Source organism: Manis pentadactyla, chromosome 1 (genome assembly GCF_030020395.1).
Source record: "Manis pentadactyla isolate mManPen7 chromosome 1, mManPen7.hap1, whole genome shotgun sequence".
Taxonomy (NCBI): Eukaryota; Metazoa; Chordata; class Mammalia; order Pholidota; family Manidae; genus Manis; species Manis pentadactyla.
Genome location: NC_080019.1, coordinates 103,118,507 through 103,135,461, shown reverse-complemented (window position 1 = coordinate 103,135,461; position 16,955 = coordinate 103,118,507). Strand labels below are relative to the sequence as shown.

The window sequence follows — 16,955 nt, the reverse complement described above, 5'->3', positions numbered from 1 at the left end:
CCACTGCCTGAACCAGTGGGCTGAGCACACAAATATAAGCTTTTGTCCCAGAGCAGCCAGATATGGATCCCTGCTTTCCACAAGCGGCTGAGATCCCAGTCTCCCCAGGAACTCCGCCTGTCCCAGCTTTCCAACCCCATAATCAGAAGAGTATGATGAAAGCACCATGAAATGTAGGCTTGTGCTCCTGGTGCAGATCTCCAGAGCTAGGTGTTCAGCAGTCCCAGGCTTCCACTCCCTCCCTGCTCCTTTTCTCTTTCTCCCACTGGTGAGCTGGGGTTGGAAAGGGCTCAGGTCCTGCCGAGCCACCGCTCTGGTACATTACCCCATTCAGTGAGGTCTGCTCTTTTCTCCAGGTGTATGCAGTCTGGCACCATCCTCTTTCCTGTTGCTCTCTCAGGATTATTTGCACCAAATATATTTTCTAATTGTATCCAGTTTTAGGGGGAAGCCTCCGTCACTCCTCTCGCGCCACCATCTTTAATCCTCAACCCCCTAATGTATATTTTGAAGAAATAGCATTGTGTCCCTCTCAGATATGAAACAAAATACTCCACTTATACTTCTGATATTGATGGAGTCAGCAGAGTTCACACTTCTTCTTTTCATTTAGCTAAGAACATACTTCCTAAAGTTGTTTTAAATATATGAGTCCTGTCAAGTTCCCATGCTCCTCAGTAAGGTTATCCTGGAACCACTTAGATGTTATCTCCCTGTGACATCCCTTGAACACTGATAGAAGCAAACAGAGCTCCTCTGGGATTTAAAGTGCTTTTCTCACTATCACCTTGTACAAAATATCGAAGACCTAAAGCCTATCAATAAACATTGTGTAGTTACTGAGATACACCAAGATAGTGGATTAATAAACCTCCAGCAGGCTTAATCTATATTACAATTATTTAATTTGCTTGGTTAAAAAAAAGATATTCCATGTAAATAGTAACCAAAAGAAAGCAAGAATGGCTATACTAATATCAGACAAAATAAACTTTAAATCAAAAAAGTTTACAAAAGACAAAGGAGGACATCATACATTAATAAAATACTCAGTGCAGCAAGAAGATTAACAACTATAAACATTTACATGCCAAATAAAGACTATCAAAATATATAAAGCAAACATTGATGGAATTGAAGGGTGAAATAGAGAGTTCTATAATAATAATTGGACAATTTAATATCCCATTCTCAGTAATGGATTAGTATATGCATACCATGGAATATTATTCAGTCTGAAAAAGGAAGGAAATTCTAACATGCTAAAACATGGATGAACCATGAAGACATTATTCTACGTGCCATAAACCAGTCACAAAATACAAATATTGTATGACTCCATTTTATGAGATACTTACATAAGTCAAATTCATGGAGACAGAAAGTGGAATGTTGGTTGCCAGGGTGCGGGAAGGAAGGAATGGAAGTTGTTTTTTAATGGGTAGAGTTATTTCAGTTTTGCAAAATGAAGATTTCTGGAGCTGGATGCTGGATGGTTACACAATATGAATGTACTTAATTCCACTGAACTGTACACTTACAAAATAGTTAATATAGTAAATTTTGTTACATGTATTTCACCACAAGAAAAAAAATGTTTTATTAAAAAAAGGAGTCCCCAAAGATTTTGGAATGTTCCTACTTAAAGACATACAAAAACAGGTTGGTCAGTTTGGGAACATTTAGAAAGAATCCTGTTTGAAAACAGGAGGTTAGTAACTTGTCAAAGTAACTTTCAAACCAAGAGCTGCCAAAATATCTATATACTTAAAAATTTTGTTCACAATAGAGGTTGATTAAAAGTTTTAGAGTTTTTTTTAAAAATAATATCAGATATAACATAATAGTCTTAGGGGTAAAAGGGAATCAGCTATTACATTGAAGTGACTTCTTTTGAAATGCCTGGCCCAACTTCAAGCTCAATGGCAACTGCACCAAAATGTGTGTGTGGAGGTGGGAGGCATAAGAAGTAACCAGGAGTCTTCCCCTGCTAAATCCTAAAAATAAATTAGAGGTTTGGGGCTTTTCTTTGGTGTGTACATAGCACATGCTGGTATTTGAATTATAGAAAATATTATTTAGGGGAGAAAACTGACCTATTTTTATTACAACACAAAGGACATTTTAAAAAGCGTATTACGAAGTGTAGGGTTTTTTTTCCTTTCAAGGTGATGAGGCACCCAGATCATGTGTCATCCAGTGTGTACCTGTGGGCTCATCACGAGAAGCTCGTCATCATTGACCAGTCAGTGGCCTTTGTGGGTGGGATCGACCTGGCCTATGGAAGGTGGGATGATGATGAGCACAGACTGACGGACGTGGGCAGTGTGAAACGTGTCACCACAGGACTGTCTCTGAGTTCTTTCACAGTAAGCAAATTTCACCTCTATGGAACTGCATAAAAGAGACACAATTTACATAAGTCTGTATTAGTAGCATGACTGATTGATTGAATGAGCAGTGGCTATCCCGGGATGGATAAAGAACATTAAGTCAAACAGATCTGACATCAAACACCACCTAGCAAGTTGGCAACTTGGCATCTCTGAGTCTCTGTTCCTTCTGTTGTGAGAAGAGAGAAGAGATTCAATAGGGCTTTTGCTCTCTCATGGCCAGCTCCTCTGTTTTCATTTCAGTGAAAGATTTATTTCTTTTTTGGGAAAAAGCCCTTAAACAACAAAGTGCAGCAATTGGAGTTCAAATTAAATAAGCAGCCTTATTACAAGTAGCTTTTTGGAATCTTCCAAAATAAGAGCTACAAAAATAGGATAGGGGAGAGGGCGGCCTGGAGTCATTTCAGGAATTCTGTTTGAAAGCAGGAAGTTAAGAACTTCTCAAATGAAGTTAAGAACCTCTCAAAAGAGTTATTGATAACTCTTCAAACGAAGATAAAACTTCGGGATAAAAACTAACAGCATTTCTTAATGTTTATCAAAGGAAGAGGTTCAGTAGCTCAATAATGAATGTAACATAGGTAACTTTATGGAGATGAAAAGGTTAATTGGTATGAAATTTAAGAATTTGGCCTACAGAATAAGGAACCACAGTGGAATGCCTGGTATTCCTTTGATGGTATTTAAACAGCTCACAAGAATCACCGAATGCCCTGTGGCTGACCTCACACGTTATTGTGTCTGTCTGTCCGCTTCCTGCACACCCGTGTAAACTTTGCCCCTCAGCTCTACTAGGATGAAAGGAACTCATTGCAGTGTGTCTTATGCAATCTCTCTGTTTTTTTTCTTTAATAATTTCCTCAGGCCGAAACACCAGAGTGTATGGAATCCTTAAGCCTCAGAGACAAAAATGAATCCAGTAAAAATCTGCCCATCCTGAAGAGTGTTGATGATACGGATTCAAAACTGAAAGGAATAGGAAAGCCCAGAAAGTTCTCCAAATTCAGCCTTTACAGGCAGCTGCACCGGCACCAGGTGCATAGCTCAGACAGCATCAGCAGCCTTGACAGCGCCTCCCGTAAGTCTCTGCTAGGACTTGTCTCCACAGCACTCTGTGCCTCCATAGCCAGGCACTGTAGACCTGTTGTTGAAACCTGTCTTTTTATAACGGGGTAACATGAGTAATGCCAAAGGGTCCCTGTATCACCGTATCCCATTTCCTGCCATTTCATGGCTCCATTTGCCTCACTGCAGGGCAGATTCACTGTTTTACCGCACGAAAGTCGTAACAGTAACTACAGTTCATGCTTCTGGTGCTAACAGAATGACTAAGCATTTCTAAAATACTGCCAAGTTATGAAGGAACAAGGAAAGTATTAAGTGTAACTTATAAACTTTTCACAGAAGAAATTTCATTTCTCTTCCTATCCAGAAATAAATACATCAAGTTTTTATCCTCAACTGCCAAATTTTCTACATCTTATAAATTACTCTTCTCAAGTTTGTCTTAAAGCCCTGCAGTTTTCTGCTGTGCAGGATTTGTGACTGATTTTTATAGTCCTCTCTAGTTTTAAAAATGATTGACCCTGCTTTCCAGTTTAGAAAACTTTGTTTATTTATTTATATATTTGTAAAAAAGGTACTCTCAACTTTCTCCAGGTTATTGTAATCACTGTAGAAGTCGTCAGAGTTTAATCCATGGTTTAAAACCTCACTTGAAATTCTTTCACTCTTCCAGTGAGTCAGAGCAAGGGCTCACTAGACCTAACGAGGGTAAGTGATGTGTGAGCAGAGAACCTCCTTGGGCTTCAGCTTCTGCTGCGCGAGCAGAATGTGCTTCCGGTTGACTTTCTGTCCGCACAGTTTTCACACCACATGTGTTTTTAGAAACTACGCTCTGATAAGCTTTTCTAAGAAGAACGAGGTACTCACATAAAAGGGACAGCCTAAAATGCAGTGGGAAGGAAGAGGAATTTGGCAATAGGTCAGATACCGGGACAAATAATCGTATTAATTAACATCAACCATAGTATAAGCTGGTGATTACCGCATGGAGACTGCCCGTCACAGCCCCCGGCACTGGTGGTGCTGGGGAGTAACAGTATTATCTCCTTCTCGCAGATGAGGGAACTCGGGGTAAGAGATAAACGACTTGTCCAATAAAGTTGCAGTTTATGAGCCCTCCAGAGCTCATTATTCCAATTTGTGATTTAACAGAAATGCAGATTACTACATCACAACCTTTTGGCTAAATTCCCAAGTCCATGGTTCTCGTGTACTGTGGCTGACGGCTGCCTTCCAGCCCAGCTAACAGGGCTGTGTGTGAATTGCTTGTGGCTGGCAGGACATAATGAGCCGGATAAACTAAGCTTGATCTTAAGCAGTGGTTCTCAGCATTCTTGAGGGGACCCTACATTTTTTTTTACCCAATTAACTATAAATAATGAACTAAAAGCTCCAACATAACTATTAAGTAACTTTGTATGTTTTAAATCATAACAACATATATAGGGAGACACTTTATTTACTTAGCACATAGCTAGTACTTGATGCATATGTGGATTCAGGGACAACTCAGTAATTCCTATGCTCAGTAGAGCTTCAGAGCCTTGAGACATGAAGCCTCTGGGAAGTCCAGAGAGCCCGGTGGTAGGCAAATGCAGGGGCAGATAGTAAGGATAAAGAGTTGCAAACAGGTGCAGGTATTGCTTTGTAATTCCTATGTGGCTTTCTGCTTTTAGGACTGAAGTTTAAAATGAGATGGAGGAATGAGGTTGCCAAACCGTGAAGCTGAGGGGTCTGTTGCGACTGAGTGTTAGTGTTGCTGACAGTAGGAAAAGAAGATACAAACTGGGTGCTGAATATATTAAATAACTCAGGCCAACATCAGACTGAGGCTGATACCCATAGTGATTGAGGACCCAATATGGATGCTTTTCAAGTGTTGATGAAAACCCTTTCCTTAGTAAACTGGATGCATGTTCTATGCAGTATTGTTTATTAAGGGAAAGAGAGAAAATACACAACCTAAACATCCAAGAGTAGGGGAATGGTGAGGAACATAATGACTGGTTCATCCCCTTGATGGCATTGTGCAATCATTAAAAACTCTAAGTGGGGATACAGGAATAAATATATATGATTCATTTGTTCCATTAAATAGTATTTATTGAGCTCCTATAAAATGCCAATCACCATTCTACGTACTAGGGATGTAGTTAACAAAACAGATGAAATCCAGCTAACTAATTGGAGCATAAGGATGGGGATTATATATACAAATGTATCATCAAACACAATATAGCAGGTGTTGATTATTTTCATGGGGATCAATAGAGCAGGAGAAGCAGGGAGGGCAGAAAAGAGCTGCTATTATTTTATACTGGGGAGGGGTGCCACAGAATGCTTCTCTAATGAGGTGAGTGTACAGCAGAGATCAAAAGGGACAGAAAAATGAGTATAAGAGAATGTCTGGGGGGAGGAGTAGCAGGTGCACAGGCTTTGAGGCCAGAAGTGTTCGTGTGTTCCAGGACTGTGGCTGAAGTGGAGCTGGGGAGAGACAGGTAATAGAATTTTGGCTTTTACTTTGAGTGAAATAGGAAAGTCATCACGTAGCCTCGAGCAAAGGACGTAGAGAGGCCTGACTTGCAGTTTTATAGCTCCTTCTTCATAGCAGACCAGGGTGGCAGCTAGTGACCAGGCAGATACTGAAAACATCTTGAGGTGGAGCTGTCAGCATTTGCTGAGTCACAGGATGTAGGATGTGAAAGACAGAGAGCACTTTGTTCATTAACCATGTTAAGTTACAAATTTAATTTTTTAATATGAAAACAATGAATTTACTTAAAAAGGGAAGCAAAAGGATAGTTGAGTCCTGCTGGGGCAGTGCTTTGCAAAGTCTATTCTCAGGGGGCCTCTGAGGAGGACACTGAGTAAGCGAGACCTGGACCGTCTCACCCCTGTTGGTACCTGCTTCAACCAGAATGATCCCACTTGTATTGTTATATATATTGAAATTCCATGTGAATTTGTGTTGAAAAAAGAGTAAGGTTCTACGATTTATAATAAAGGAGGTTTAAAGAGCACAACTCTACATTTAAATCATGTAATGACTTAAACTTAGAATGTCTTAGGACTTGAAACCCAAATGGAGCATAGAGTGACTGACTGTTCATTAGAAACTTGAAACGGAATGTTTGCTTGAGTTAATAACTTCCTTTCCTGAGGATGTGAACCGGGTTAGCTTCATTGTCAGTTTTACTTGAATGCAAAAGGCCTTGATGAACTGGGCTCCTAGTGAACCTTCATGGTGGTGTGCAGAACAGTATGGAGCATGCATGCAAGATCACTGTGGGTTTTTAAGTAGAAAAACTGCATGAAAACCAGTTCATCTTTTTTTTTTTTTAAACCAGTTCATCTTAAATGTGATTAGTAACCATGGTAGATTTCTGTAGTGCAGTATATATTCTAAATCAAAATCCCCCAGTCATCTTCAAGGTTCTTTTGTCCTTAAAAATTATGTTGCAAGAGGGAGAATTATGAATTGACATTGCTTTGCTTGATACTATGTTATTTTTAAAGGGTTAATATTTACTCCTCTTATATTCAGCAACTGTTTGCTGATCTTTTCCTTGTAAGCAAAACTAAATAAATGGCTGAGAAAATCGTTTTTGCAGTTTAGTTGAAACAGGTGTTTCAAACTCAGATGTATAATTAAAAGGGATAATGGATAATAGGTTAAGTCATTTTTAAACTCTGTGCTCAGGGATGCAATGATAGAGGATATATCAAACTTATTTTCTTCAGTCAAAGAGTTTGTTATCTAACAGGTAAGCATCAGTTTTAAAAAGTTCACTGACTCTGTGCCTTAGTAATTCATCAGGGGGAGATATCCTTACTGGTTAGAGTCGTCAGTGGAGCCTTCATAGATGTAAATCCTGACCCACAAGTCTAAAATCAAAAAGTTTTGAAAAGCACAAGTTTTTTTGAGATAAAACACACAGAATCTGTCTGGAACTGACCTTGAACATTGGCAAAATTGCATAGGCAAAGACTAAGAAGGGAGAGAAACAGACATTCCAGGCAGATGTTTCATTTCCTAAGGCACAGATTTGGGATGCCAGAAGTATTTATTTCAGCTTCTCAGATCTAGATGTGGGATGTGGTTAATACATAGAGGTCTACCATCTCTTATACAAAATTCTGGAGATCAGAAGTGCTTTAGAAATTAAAAGATTCTGGATTTTAGAAAAGTAATACTGTATTTATACTCTGTATTATGTTACATTCTTTGTAGGGTCCAGGAAACCCCCCATAAGCAAATCTTTTATATTGTGCAGCACCACATGGGATAAATAAAGGCAGGATTTGCTTACAAATGAGCTGTGAAAATAATTTGAATTTTTCAGAGCTTTGGGGTTTTGGAATTGTGGTTAAGGGTTAGTTAATGTGTATATAGATTGGGCTGGTTGGATATATCTGAACCAGTATAGAGAGGGTCTTGAAAGTCAGACTGAGACATTGACCCTCATACACTAAATGTTGGAGAATCCCTGGGAGCTGGGGGTGGTGGGATTTGGAGGGATACGTGGGAGTGGGGTAGGGAGTTAAGGGTGGTGTTGAACTAGTTACACTAGACACAGATGGTCTGATTAGCTTGCTCCAGTGAGCCCAAGAATTAAGTGATTGGGAGAAACTCTTTCAACAGGTAGAATCAGCAGAATTTCCTTAGGATTTGGGAAGTGGTGATGGGGAGGAGGGTGGGGAAAGATGGTGAAGGAGAGAGGAGCCAAAGGTGATTCTGAGGTCTGAACTTGTGTGATTATGAGCAGAAAGCAGAAATCTCAAAGGAAGGTGGCTTAATTTGTGGGAGTGATAATGATTCTAGTGTCACACGTGATTATAAAATCCTGGTGGGGCAACAAGGTAGACAAGGTCAGGCGAGCCACTGGAAGTGGCTGTAAACCTGAAGTCCAAAAGAGAAGCCAGGGAGAGGGGGATACATTTAGGAGGAAGTCAGAGAGCAGCTTGTTGGGGAGGAGGAGCCAGGAAAGCTCAGGAAGCTGGGTTAGAGTCACAGAGAGAGGAGTGTGACTTTGGAAGCCAAGAGCTGAGATTGATAGGCAGATGTGGGAAAGTCAGAGACACTAGGTGAGGGGCAGGAAGACACCCTTTCTATGAAATTTGGCAGCCAGGGTCTGGGCCACTGATGGATGAGAATTGCAGGGAACTGGCCTGCAAACCTGTGCCAAAAGATAAGACAGGTGCAATTACGAAATCAACTGGGAGTCCCCTGGGACTGATGAGAACCTTTCCTATTTACTGGGCATTGCTGATGTCAACAGCCCTCTCTTTTTTCCACAAGTGCTCATGCAGTTCTGAGCAGTGATCTCAGGAACTAGCAGTACTTGGCTCTGCGGCCTTAATATTTCATTTGTTCTGACGGACGACCCTGATTTATTTGGAGTAGCTTAGACCATGGCTAAAACAAAAAATAAATTTAAGTTATGAGCAGGTCAATTTCAATTAGTATCAAGCTAATTTTCTGAGACAAGAATTTGCTTTGTTTTGTTTTTCTTGTCATAACTATTAGGTGAAAGCTGATTTTTAAATAATGTGTGTATATGTAAAGCTTTAGCTTAGAGTTTCTCAATTGATAAAAACAAATTATATATACATATTTTTTATTAATTTGGAATTTGATCCATTATTTATATTGTTCTTTGTCCTTTTATTCTTCCTTTTCTTTTTTTAAACAAAGTGCCATGCTTACTATAAAGAGCTTACAGGTGAGCAAACAGACCTACCGGTGTTTTCAGTCATTTGGAGCAAGAAAAATAAAACAGTCGGGGAAGTCAATAGAATTCTGTTTCTACCATTAATTAGTTTTCTTAATCTTTAGCACTTTAAGACATTTTATATAAAGTTTCAATAACCTTTGAAGGTACTCAATAACCTTAATTATTCAGCTTGAGATAGAATATTATCAGTGTACGTGGTGATTGTTTAAAAACTTCTGCTTTACAAATACTTACTGATTGCCTACTGAATACCAGGAGCCACAGCAGGCAGCGAGGGGAGAAGCTCCCGACTCCTTAGGAGTTTATAGCCTGGTTCGAAGCAGGGAGGGAGCCTGCTTACACCTGACTGCTTCTCCTACCCGGATCTGGCAGGTGTCGCTAGGGCGGGGGACAGCTAATGCTGTCAGGCTCGTGAAGGATGCAGCTGAGAAAGAGGAAGAATATTCTAGGCAGAAGGAATAATGTAATGTGCTAACAGCTTGTAGACTTGACAGACCAGGCCTGTCAAAATACAGAGAACTATGGTAACCATGGGGCCTGGGGTGTATGGGGAGAGGAGGACCGGAAAGATTGGCACTGATTTGGGAAGAGCCTTCCATGCACACTAAGCTTAGGATTTGAGCCCCTGTAGGCAGAGGTTTATCCTAGAAGGCTTTTAAGCAAGGAGTCTGCATTTTAGAAAGACATTCTGGGGCAGTACGGCAGTGGGGGAAGCAGCCCAGTGCTCTCACTGGCTGCCTCGTGTGGCTCCTTTTATTCATTCAGTAAGTATTTCACATCCAGTGTCTGTTAAGTGCCTCTCTTGTGCCAAGTGCTGCGTTTGTGTTTTGCAGTTCTGCTAGTCTTCCTGCTTAGTAGTCCTTATGGTCAACATATCCCATAAATGTACAAACTGTTTAAGTCAAAGTATTTACCCTTTAAGTAATAAGGCCCTGGCAAAGTTCTCTGTGAAATGTTGCAATAGATTGCAGCTTTTGTGCCTCTATGATCATAAGCTTCTGTCTGTTTTTGCAGCATTGTTTGCAGATGTCACTTATGGTTTTAGGAATATAGACTGTTAGAACCCCAAAGATTTCAGATGTCTAGGCTAAGTTCTTCCTTTTACATGTAAAGGATTTCTAATTCAAAAAGGTGAAGTTTGTTGTCATTTAGTTAGTCAATTCTGGAACATAGGTTACCTGCAAATTTGGGATTTTTGCTTTTTGAAATTAAAAAGACAAGAGTATGTATTAGGTGTGCACCATATTGTTGAGGAAAGAGAAGGCATGACTTCTTATGGCCTCTGCCTCTCATGTTTCTCTACTTGACCTAGCTTTACTGCTCTCTCATAGTCCCTCCTAGTGAGTTCTTTATTCACAGTTCACCCTGTGGTCCACTCTTCAGTGATCCAGTAGATGGTGGGCATAAGAATGTTACATTTCCTTGTCACATGTGAACCTGGTTACAGCCCCAACTGCCCACAAATAATAAACTTATGCAGGTTATAAAAGCTGGCCAGCCCACAGCCTCAGATAAAAGAAACAAATGCTGAGGCTTAAGAAGAAGAGTTAAGAAGGCTTTCAGTGTTTAATAAAGGAGAATTGCACTGCCAACCACTGTCTCTGAATGGATCTTGCTGCCTTCGCAGACATTGGCTCCATCCGCAGTTTACAGACAGGCATGGGGGAGCTCCACGGGGAAACCAGATTCTGGCACGGAAAGGACTACTGCAATTTTGTCTTCAAAGACTGGGTTCAGCTTGATAAGCCTTTTGCTGGTGAGTACCATGGTCCTAGGTGGCTGCTTGTATTTCATCTTTTACTCATCAGCATCTCAGCAAGTACGTGGGTGCCAGTCTAATGTCTCTGGATTTGTTTTGTTTTGAATATTTGGTAAAACTTTGGAGACTGTCATTCTGTCATATACTTAAGGAGTTTTCCTTGTAGTTATAGTAAGAAAAGAACATGAAATAGAGCCTACCTGTTTGAAACCTCTAGGATTCATGTGGGCATATCTGGGAGGAAATGATCTGTGGTTCTCCTAAAGATGGTGTCCTCCCTTTGTTCATCTCCATTTCTGCTTATCATCTTCATCTTCCAGCATTAAACTGACACATTTTTAGACTGTCACTCTGCCTGTATGTCTAAGAGGAGAGATGGCACTGTGTACATGGCCTGACATTATTTCAACCGGATTAAAAAAAAAGATGTAGTGTCAAGTACACAGCCTTACATAATTTGTCCCAACTCACACCCTTCATCACCTAGTGATTATCTAATACTAACTGAAATGGAAACCTATTTGGGAGAGGTGCATAGGGGACTGTGTTCTTCAATGGGAGATCTATGTTTCTCTGGGCTATAAAGGGTTTGTTCTACCCAAGCCAGGAAATACATATTATATACGAGGTGGACACTACCACATTCCCTTTTACATACCATAGTTGGGATCAGAACAGGGGTCAGATGGCTTTCGTCCCTGACTCAGAAGTTAATGATCTTGCCTGGGGCACCTGGGCAGACTTCATTGATAGATACTCTACGCCTCGGATGCCCTGGCATGACATTGCCTCCGCGGTCCATGGGAAGGCAGCTCGTGACGTGGCACGTCACTTCATCCAGCGCTGGAACTTCACAAAGGTACGTGGACAGTTTTGTCATGATTCAGTCCATCCATAGAGAGTCAGGCCTAGAAGAGGAGAAACCTAGAGGACAGGCAAGAAGGGGCTGCAGTGGCGGCAGCCCTGTCACCCATCTGCTCTTGGGTGCCTGCTTGTCAGAGCTCCTGGGCCTCTGGGAAAAAGAAAACGAAAAAGGAAAACTTCCCTGACTTTCACACCACAGATCACTCGGAGCACAGAGGGAGAGATGTTACTACTGGGACCTGTGGTTCTGATCCCGGGACTCCTTGGATGCTCAGTGCGCATGAAGCATCTGGTGTGGGCTGTCGGCTGGAGGGCTGCTGGAGGGGCCTGGCGGCCTGGCAGCCTGGCTTAGGGGGAGAGCTCCAGCCTTCAGGTCCTTCCAGTCCTGGCATCGCCTTGAGAGCTGGTTCTGAGCAAGGTGGGCACTATGAGAGCAGGGAGCCATTCTTCTCTTCTCCAGGTTGTGATTTCTTTAGTGTGCCTACATTATTTGTAAGACCCTGACCTAACATGCATATATAAAGTGCCTACTATCCAGGTAGTTCCTACGGTTCCATTTTATTTACTTGAAATGATGATGAGGCATTATTCTCCCTGATAATTTGAAAAAATATTTAATTTTATTAGCAACTTAGAGTCTCATCTTATTTTTCATTTATAAATATTATACACAGTAGAAACTTGTAGAAATAATGAAAGTAATTTTTAAAAAAAATTTAGAGGGCATGAATGAATAAACAAAGGGATATTACTTTTAACATACTAGACTGGCTAAGATAAAACACACTCCTGAGATCTGCTGTTGGGCTTGGGATTTTCAATGCTCTTAAACTCTGCTTTTGGGAGACCAATTGGTAAGGCACCAAAAAACTTTTTAAAAGGGATACAACCTTTGAGTCAGAGAATCTTTTTTGGGAATTTAAGTTAAAGAAGTAACACAATAAGGTAATTGATTTTTATATTGCTCCTAAAAATTCAAATAAAATGAGAAATGAAATGTTCATTAATATGAATTTATTAAATTATGATTCTTCTATACCATTTTGTTATGAAACTATTAAAAAATGACATGTACTGCTATATTACTGTGGCAAGATATCTACAATATAGTAAAAAAATCAGTTTACAAAACAATAACCCCATTTTTGCAACTGTTTACCTCTGTAACTCTAGATCATATTTAAGCTTTCTTTAAAAATATAAAACCATACATGCCCACTACAAAAAGTAAAGGTGAAAAAGGAGTTCTCTGCCTCTGGGAAATAGAAAGACAACACAAATAAGTCATCTGTCACCTCTTCACATAGGAACATACACTGTTAACATTTTTCTTTTTCAAATGAACCTGAATTTCTTTTATAATCACAAAGTAGGGAAGAATGGAACTGTTTTCTCATTTGAATCTTTTTAACCTGTTTTGCTTTACTTTAGATTATGAAACCAAAATATCGGTCTCTTTCTTATCCTTTCCTGCTCCCAAAGTCTCAAACTACAGCCCATGAGTTGAAATATCAAGTGCCTGGGTCTGTCCATGCTAACGTGCAGGTAAGTCTGGCCTTTCTTTTTCACAAAATGCTACTGGGTAAAAATTTCTTTAATTGAAGTATAGTTGATATACAATCTTATATTAGTTTCAAGTGTGCAACACATTGGTTCAACAGTTACCCATATTATTAAATCCTTCCCCCTACTAGTATAGCTACTATCTGTCAACATAGGAAGATGTTACAGAACCAATGGCTATATTCTCCATGCTGTACTACTATCCCTGTGACCAACCTATATTATGACTGAGAATTTTTGTGCCCCTTTATACCCCTCAACTTCCCACTCACCCACCACAACCCCTCCCACCATGGTAACCAGTCACTTCTCAGTGTCTACGAGTCTACTGCCATTTTGTTCATTCTGTTTTGCTTTGTTTTTATCTTCCACAAATAAGGGGAATCATATGGCATTTGTCTTTCTCTGCCTGGCTTATTTCACTGAGCATAATACCCTCTAGATCCATCCTTACTGTTGCAAATGGCAGGATTTCTTTCTTTTTTAATGGCTAAATAATATTCCATTGTGTATATGGAACACATCTGCTTTATCCATTCATCTGTTGATGGACACTTAAGTTGCTTCCACATCTTGGCTATTGTAAATTGTGCAGCAATAAACACAGAGGTGCATTTGTCTTTTCAAATCAGGGATTTTGTTTTCTTCTGGTAAATTCCTAGGAGTGGAATTACATGGGTAGTATGATATTTCTATTTTTAGTGTTTGAGGAACCTCCATACTGCTTTCCACAGAGGCTGCACCAATTTACATTCCCACCAACAGTATAGGAGGGTTCCTTTTCCTCCACATCCTCACCAGCACTTGTTACTTCTTGTCTTTTGGATAGTGGCCATTCTGACTGGTATAAGGTGGTATTTCACTGTGGTTTTTATTTGCATTTCCCTGATGATTAGTGATGTGGGGCATCTTTTCATGTGCCTGTTGACCATCTGTATTTCTTCTTTGGAGAAGTATCTGCTCAGATCCTCCACCCATTTTTTAATTGGGTTATTATTATTTTTTGGTGTTGAAGCATATGAGCTCTTTATATATGTTGATGTCAACCCCTTATCGGATATGTCATTTATGAATATATTCCTCCATACTATAGGTTGCCTTTTTCTTCTGCTGATGGTGTCCTTTGCTGTACAGAAGCTTCTTAGATACTGGGTAAAATTACTGCTATTGGACTAAGTGCCTATTACATTGGTTTCAGATTTTTCAGTAAGGACAACTCCAAAACAAATCTGAACAGATCTTTTAAAACTTAGTGTTACATTCCCTATTTAAAAAATACTCAATTTGTCTTCTTCTTAAAACTATTTTCTAAATGTATTAAGTGCATCTCCTTAGAAGATGCCAGTCAAGGAAAGGCTTGTCCTGTAATTCCTTCTGAAGTCACCCTAGCAACGTGATACACAAGAAACCTGGGACTGATACCAGTTAAGCACCAGGAATGTGGCTGAAACTTTGCATCTAGGAAGCTAGTTACAGTTCAATCTAATATTAGTTACTAATTAACAAGTGCCTCTCAGAGGCTCTTTTATTTCTAAATACAGCATACGGAATTCCCTTAATAGAGTCACCAAATTTTAGCTCATCCAGTCCAACCATCTCAAATTACAGAGAAGAAAATTAGGACTCAGTGGGGCTACAAGACTTGTCCAGGATCACCTCGCTACTTATTGATAGAGGTAGAGCATGAAATATTACTCTGGTCCTTTGTTATCTGATCTGCTTCCTCTACCAGCTCCAGCTCAGACTTCCTGAGGTCATACATGGAAGAACTAGGATGGGCCACCTTTGGCTTTGCCTCTTGTTCCAGGTCATCACTAGCATCATCAAAAGTACTGTTTAAGTAAAGACCCAGCGATATGCTCCTGACTTCACTAATACAGATTTATATAATTTAAACATGGATTCCAGTGAATATGATTATATAAATGAAATGCCAAAATCAGTTACTTTGTACTGTTTATAAGTAGAGGTATGTGTATATAAGGAAAGACATTTAGAACATAGGTCAATTTAAGTAGTGATTCTATAGCATCTTACTACGCTGATGGACAGTGACTGCAATGGGGTGTGTGGTGAGGACTTGATAATGGGGGGAGTCTAGTAACCATAATGTTGCTCATGTGATTGTAGATTAATGATACCAAAATAAAAAATAAAAAAGAACATAGGTCAATTTATAGAACAATCAGAAAGATAAGCCACTTCAGAGCAATACCTATAGCAAATATTTAGTCATTCCCGGGCAAAGGAGACAACTAATCTAAACTTACGGGTGCAGACATATATGCTTTCATATGTAAGCTAATGAGTATTTTTTGAACCTGTTAAACTGTATTCTACTTGAAAGGAAAATTGCTTATGCTATAAGATGAAATCAGAGCCTTAATATTAAGACAACAAGACAATTTAAGATTTGAAATAGCATTAAAATTAACACAGTGATCAACTTATCAAAGTTAACAGGTTCTAATTAAGTATCTGTTGAAAAGGTATTGCTGGGAATTGTGAGTTTTTGTGACCAGCCTTGGGTGTTTCATGCCAGTGTTGCATATACATAAATCTTCTAATGCCAGCTATAAAGCCCTGTTTTCTGTATTCTCAACCAGCTGCCCTGGTAAGGCAGACAGAATCTCTGCATATCTAAAAATGTTTCCCTGATTCACCTTCTGTGCACCACTGGATGCTGTGTTAGAGATGAGGCTAGATCAGTAACTTCTTCTAATATGCTCATATGTTCATCCTTGATATGCTCAGATGGACTGAACTCAAGAACCTCCAAAGCCAGTTGATTTGGAAGGAAGTTTATCAAGACTCACACACTCATTATTTCATTTGTTCAGTCAACCTGTATTTCCTAAGAGCCATCTGTTTGCACCGTGAAGTCATCTGTACACACTTGGATACGGAGGAGGCAGATAGAAAAGGAGTTCTCTGCCTCTGGAAACATAGTTAGGTGAGGGAGAGAAACCTATAATGTTAAAGAATTCAGTTAACAAAACAAGACGTGATATAGGATTAAATGCCACTATGGAAATACAGACCAGGGAGGAAGTTGGTGTCCCTTTAAGGAACAAGCCTGCCTGCTTAGACGATGGTAGGCTCCACTGCCACAAACCATTTGCGGATTCCTCTTGAAGAGGAAGTAAATGAAGTTTAGATGACATACAGTCAGATTGGGGATGCTCTGGAGTGCTGGCCTGGTCACTTTACACCTGATCTTAGAGGTGTTTATGAACTTTGGAACTTTTTTTTCATCCAGGCAGAAGCATGATACATGAATGTTTTATGATTATTACCAAGGTCAGAGTTTCCCAAACTGGGTTTCACCAGTGATATGCTAATAGCTATTCCACAAAAAGGATTTCAATTGACATATAAGTTTTTGCAGGTTTTTAAATACAGGATTTCTTAGTGTCTTTGTTATGCTAATGCATATCATGAAAGCACTAAGAGCGAATGTGCTGTGGTAATTTCCCAAGCTTGATTGACAGAGGATCTCTCATTTTGTCACATGTCTGTTACCATCTCTCTGAACAAACACACTTTGGCACATGACATTCATACCCATGAAGAACT

General features: G+C 39.8%; 1 protein-coding gene across 4 annotated transcripts in view; it reads left to right on the top strand.

Moving 5' to 3' along the window:
- Nucleotides 1-16,955, top strand: part of PLD1 (phospholipase D1) — a 220,028-nt gene that overhangs the window by 128,498 nt on the left and 74,575 nt on the right. For 3 of the 4 annotated variants that reach the window (XM_036930885.2, XM_036930887.2, XM_057499971.1), the window contains exons 14-19: nucleotides 2,169-2,369; nucleotides 3,258-3,471; nucleotides 4,053-4,166; nucleotides 10,821-10,949; nucleotides 11,693-11,811; nucleotides 13,248-13,361. In XM_036930885.2, coding sequence (XP_036786780.2) covers nucleotides 2,169-2,369; nucleotides 3,258-3,471; nucleotides 4,053-4,166; nucleotides 10,821-10,949; nucleotides 11,693-11,811; nucleotides 13,248-13,361 — 891 coding nt within the window. The remainder of the gene's footprint in view (nucleotides 1-2,168; nucleotides 2,370-3,257; nucleotides 3,472-4,052; nucleotides 4,167-10,820; nucleotides 10,950-11,692; nucleotides 11,812-13,247; nucleotides 13,362-16,955) is intronic. The other variant, XM_036930886.2, reaches the window with a different exon arrangement.